The sequence below is a fragment of the Dermacentor variabilis genome, chromosome 1 (genome assembly GCF_050947875.1).
Source record: "Dermacentor variabilis isolate Ectoservices chromosome 1, ASM5094787v1, whole genome shotgun sequence".
NCBI classification, from domain to species: domain Eukaryota; kingdom Metazoa; phylum Arthropoda; class Arachnida; order Ixodida; family Ixodidae; genus Dermacentor; species Dermacentor variabilis.
Genome location: NC_134568.1, coordinates 39,798,973 through 39,804,972, shown reverse-complemented (window position 1 = coordinate 39,804,972; position 6,000 = coordinate 39,798,973). Strand labels below are relative to the sequence as shown.

At 48.4% G+C, this 6,000-nt stretch overlaps 1 protein-coding gene across 1 annotated transcript in view; it reads left to right on the top strand.

Moving 5' to 3' along the window:
• Nucleotides 1-224: 224 nt before the first annotated feature.
• LOC142570938 (uncharacterized) overlaps nt 225-6,000 on the top strand; it is a 43,368-nt gene continuing 37,592 nt past the window's right edge. The window contains exon 1 of the mRNA XM_075679241.1: nt 225-392. Within this exon, the coding sequence (XP_075535356.1) occupies nt 275-392 (118 nt within the window). The 5' untranslated portion in view covers nt 225-274. The remainder of the gene's footprint in view (nt 393-6,000) is intronic.

Genomic DNA, 6,000 nt, shown 5'->3' with positions numbered 1-6,000 from the left:
GGAGGAGGAGGAGGAGGACGTCAAGAGCGACGGCGACGATGGTCCGCGCGTGCAAGCGTTTCGACAGCGGCGTCGCTTCTCCCCCAGCTGTGTGCTGTGGTGCGTTCCGCGGCAGCCACTAGATAGGAGGCGGCGAGGGGGAGGGGGAAGGGGACGACGCCCAGGGCGGGCTGAGAGCGCTCGGGCGGCGGGCGTTCCCGGAGGAGCAGGCCCGCGCGCGCGCGCGCGACCGCGTGGCCAGCGGCAGTGTAGCCGTGATTAGGCAGCGGCTAGGATGCCCCGGTCCTTTCTGGTGCGCCGCTGCGGCAGCTACGCGCGCTGGCGGGCTGCCGTCCGGGCGCTCGCGTCCTCCGACGAGACGCTCAGCCAGCTGCGGCCGCCCAGCCAGCACGGTGAGTCGGCGGGTCCTGCGTCAGCACGCTTCTCCGCGACGGTGGCACGTGCACTAGCGCGTTGCATGCACGCGCCGGACGCTTGTTCCCGCCTCTTCTTTTGCCAGATGCGCGGAGCAGGAGGCTGCGACGGGTTTCTCATCGACGGCGGTGTCTAGACGCTCGTCGCCGAGAAATCTCAGTCGCCGAACTGTGTCGGTCGCTCCCCGAGATGGTGTTCAGTATTGACCAGGTTGGCACGCGCCAGTCAGTATCGCCCGACCTGTGCAGGATGACTCTAACGACACTCTAGACGACGGGCGTTTCGCCCGACTGCCCGTGGAGTCATCTATTTCTCTATGGGATGTGAACATTGGGCTACACGGCTGGTATATTGCGAAGACCGCTTGTTCACTGATTACACGAATTTTTATTCACGACATTGATGTGCAGCCGTGGTCAGTACCTCGCATGTAGCGACGTAAGCGAATCGTGGTTCCGATTATTACCCCTACATTGCTGGGAGGTAGCAATATTGTGAATATATATCCGGTGCGACGTATACAGGAAATATGCTGCTATATGGGAAGCTAGTACTCCCATCGTTAAAGGTTTGGAATTCTTACATTTTTGCTTCCAGTTATTATTTCTTCCCACACCACAGCACGATTTTCTTGTAATTCTGGTAAATTACTCTAAGAAGACTCTTTTCGATTATTGCTTGCCGTGCTTTTTTAACGAAAGAGAGAACTGGAACGTAAATATATGTTTAAGCTTTGGCCTTACTGTATATGTAGCAGTGGTTACAAGTTACTGCCTCAGACCTGCGACAATCGCGTGGTGAGAGAGTAACAAAGGTTAGTATCAATGGCGTGAATTCGATGTTACCAACTGCACACAGCTATTAATAATACGTTTTTGATAATTACGTGTGTCGTTTCTTATTATTCAGTGTCATCGAAGAGAGGAAGACCTGCCCTAAAATTGAGGACGGTGGGAGGTGCTGTGGCAGCAATCAACAATGGTGGGGTTCTTTTAATGGTCAACCAGTGCGATGACAAAATTTGAATACATCGATGATTATCCAAGTTCGGCAAGCAAGCAGGAAAGAGCAGTCTTTCGATGCAATTGGTGTCATCCTCGAGGCGACTGAATATGATAGGCTGCTGTAAAAATGATATCAATAATAATTGAAAAATGTATGTCGAAACGGCTATTTTGTTAACGCCTACTAGCACCTTAATCTGACGATGATTTTGTGCTGCCTGTGGACACGGTGGCTTTTGCGAGCAGTTAGTAGGTTGATCTATTGTGGCCATCAACAACCTCGGTCACGCAGCGGGTGTACCACCCTCTAAAATGTTTATCCAAAGACGCTTGCTGATTTATATACAACAGTGTGCTTTGAGCACACCACTCTCGATACTTGCCCAACAGCCCTACCTGTCGACTAGAACTGTCGCTTTTTTCCGTCTTGTTTACTAGAGCGCGAATCAGAAAGTCTTTGCCCACCCCTTTCTATTTTTAGCCAAATTACGGCTGTAAATTAGAAGTCGACATATCCATTCCTAGTGGTCTTCCTTTCTTGGACCAGCCACCTGGCCTTATCTGCCAGTAGCTCCGCGGCACGGCGCTGCTGTCAGGTGTTGAAGATGGTGGTTGAGATTCACTCGTCCACGGCGTACGAGCAACGAAATGTGATTCGTTTACAGTGGACCAAGGGATGAACTCCCATTTAAATCTACAGGGAAATGCAGCCCATGTATGGGGGAAGGTGTCTCGCTTTGATAAGTGTTGGGCGGTGGTGTTGTGAGTTCACAAAAGGCTGTGCAGCCAAGAAATGATTCCGACGGTGGTTCCACAGTCAGCCGGACGAATTCTGCCACAGGGGCATCTCAAATTTAGTGCTGCGATGGGACAAATGGGGGCTGAACCGGTGAGGGGGACTCTGTGGTAGAAAAGTGAAAGGTAGGCAGAATAGTACGTAGATTTGTAACCACCTGTATGTTCCTTATTTCGGCTATTAAAAATAGGAGCAAATACTTTCTGATTCGCCCTCGTACATGCTTCAACTAACAAACTGTATATGAACATGGTTTAGCGTTCGTTCCAGATAGCACCTGCAACGCACTGCAGTTTGCGCGCTTGCATATTGATTCAAACTGTGTGCAAATACATTGCAAATATTTGTTTTATTTCTATTTGCCTTTAGTTGTGCAATTTCTTGCATATAGCTAAGAGAGAACAAATAGCAGGCATTACTCACGTCGCCAATGTTTGTCACACGCAGATTTAATTATGAAATACAGTTAAACACCACAAATAAGGAGCGGGCAGTATTCTTGGGCTGGAAATTAGCGCAGCCGACGCGGAGTCCGATTTGACGCTGAAGACGATACGGATATACGAACAGCTTGCGAAACATCGTTCAGCTTAATTGCATCGAACACTCCTTCCTAGACAACTTTTCGTGGGGAGGATTTTAGCTGAATCTGTTCTTGTATAGAACCTTGACTTCATCACGCCGAATGGCTATAAAAATTTTCAGAAGAAACTCTGAGAACCAGACCGCATTTTTGCACTTTTTACCGGCGACCAATGGCTTCTGCCTCCTGTCCGCGATTCAGAACTTCGTCAGAACGAATGACGTTATCGAATGCACCAAGCTAATACATCAGCATAAGATGCAGACCTAACAGCGGAGCGCTCATCGCAACTGTACACAGGCTGGGTTTACACTCTTAAGAATCGCAAATAGTCTATAAGGTGTAACTTTCTCCCGTGACAATGATCGTCATTAATCTCGTTCGCTTTCCCTTTGTCACTGAGCGCTGCCTGACCCCTGCCAGGAGTCATGTACGTTAAAGCACATCATATTGGCGGAAAATTAGCCCACGGACAGAATTCACAGGAGATGAGACAAAATGACTCCCTAAAGAGTGCGCAGGTTTCAAAACGATACTCGCGCATGCTAGATTCGGAAGCGTCCGCGGCGAGGTGAGAGCGCTGGATTTCTCGTCCTGCAAGGCGTTACTCGGGCGCAGAACATTTCACACCGGTGCTCCTCTATTCTGCCGCCGCCGCGAAACTGTCAATGTGGGAGAGAGTGCGCGAAAGCCTTGGGAACAGAAAGGACCTTCGCGCTTTGATCCGTTATCCGTTCCCGTGCGAACATCGCTCACTGTGCTATAAACGCCACCAAAAATATCAGTGTAACACATGCAGCATTTTGCATGACGGTGGCGAACATGTTCTATGAAGAGCGACTGTCGTCGCTGACGGCGAACGGCAGCGGTAGCGCAAAAAAGAATAAATTTGGAGCGTTGTGTGTTGAGCCTTAGAGTGACGTGGTAAGCTCAATTACGCGTTTACCATTGGTTTCTAGGATGCAGCACAGATTCGAGATAGCAGTGATAAGTTCCGTAACAGGTTCGATCGGTAACTAAAGTATTTAGTTAATCTTTTAATTGGCACACCGCTCTTTAGATGTACAAATATAATAAAACGAAAACATGTCATTCTCAATGAGAAGCAATCGCTACGTCTGCTTGTCTGATATTCAATAATATTGCAACATAATCCCTGACCGGCGCTAGGACCTGTCGCTTACATTTTTTTAACATTAGGTTTTTTGCACGTTCCGATTTTATTGAAAGCATGTACGCAAAGAAACGAGTGCCAAAATAAAATGCTCAGAACTCTGCTGGGCTGGAGCGGCGACAAATTTTGAGCTGGCGCCTTCAGATGGAGCTGCATAGAAGTGACACCAGTACGTGCGCCGGCGGAACTTGTACAAAACGCTTATTGCGCGCGCGACGGCATTCTTGCAGCGACGTGAAGTATAGTGTGAACACAAAGGTAAAGACGTGAACTCTCGCATCCTTAGCACAACTAACAAACTCAGTGGCACGTAGCTCAGCCTGCATTGGTAAATACGCAAATTGCGGCGCTCTTGTTTCTGATTTCGCCAACAGTAGTCGTCGGGCACGTTGAAAAGGTAGAGAGCCACTAGTAGTTTTAAATATTGACGTGATAGGAGATGTGGGCGCGCAAATATGGTATGTATATCTTCTTCGCCATGAACTCCCTATACAGAGGGCGTTCAGCTATCATGCGCAATGCTATAAAAGAAAACACGGATCATTCCATGGGCAAATAAGACCATGTACAGCATGCTCGCAGTCCTGCTCTAACAACTCCATTAAAATTTGAGCCGCTGACAATCATTTAGTTATTAAAAGTAATTAGCCAACCTATTAACTCTTCTTCTTACTATCGAAATGTCAATTTGGGGGTTGTAGAGCATGGCACGGGGGTAAAATGAGATGTATGAAGCGACGTACCCACGTCGCGTGTTTATCTTTCCGGCAAAGAGACAAAGCCCATGATATATGAAAAATGCCTTCATGGGATATGCACCCGCGCGCCCGGGATAGCAGCGCTGTCAAACATTCTCAGTGAGGAAGCAAGTTCATCATCGGTAAGTGGGTCGAGCTTGGACGACAAGAGTAGGCGTGTTCTTTCCGCGATGCGCCAATAGCAGCCGACATTTAGTGCATATCAACATCAAGAAAACGCGCTGAGCTGAGTGGCGAGGTGCTATATAGGCGCCCCCACTAGGCCCCCACTACAGGCCTTAACTGTTTCAAATAAAGGAAAATGCGAAGCAAGCATTGGTGAAACCGTCGTGGTAAATCATCCACAAGTAATAATCACAACCATGGTGAATCGTCCTCGTAAGGATTGGAACACGCGGTCGGATATCTTTGTTTTATGCGCGGCTTTCACAGTGTCGAGATAAACCTTGTTTGGCATTGTGCAGACGAGAGAACCACTGATCCCATACTGCAGTGGACAAGTGCAGCCGCAAAACAGGCTCTCGAGTGAAATCATTTTCCGGGCGCGCTTTCCTGAAGGGGCGGACGTAATGCTAAAATCGCTTTCTGATTCGTGGACAACTTTATTTGCTGTAAATCTTCCAAGCGACCAGAACCGCCGGCCAGCGCATTACCCGACGCACTAAAACTCGCACCATCCGTGTGGAGAGAACTGTGTACCGTTTGCGAGGCGCCATTACACGCTGATGCTCTGAACATCGCTTGCTTCGTGAGGAGCAACCGCGTACATTCCGCGCTAAGAGTAACGCTTCGAGTCATATATTCCAAGTAGACTGCCTGTAAGCAAGCCACTGTGCAAGAGGTCACCGAGAGGGAAAATTATTGTAACAGAAACGGCGCGGCACAGCACCAAGTTCTCGCTCTATATAGAACTTCCTGGGGAACAAACGTTCTTTAGAATTGCACGCTCTTTTTTCTAGAATGTTCTTTTAAGTCCTGCGCTCACTATACGCCGAATAAATGCAGAAAGGGGGGTAAACAAGGAGGTTTGTCCAGAAATGACCCTGAAAAAAAAAAAAGAAGAGATAAGTGGGGTATAAACAGGGGCTCCCTAATAAAGGAGTAAAAGCATTCCCTCTGATCGTTGAGTGCGATGAAACCTGCACTATGTCGCGTGCATTAGTGACAAAGGGTAGGACGAAACACAGCCCACCATCCACAGTATACTTTTTTGATTTGATTTGGGACTTGTGTGCTGCATAGTAAAGCTCCCTTCCGGATTACAAAAAAAA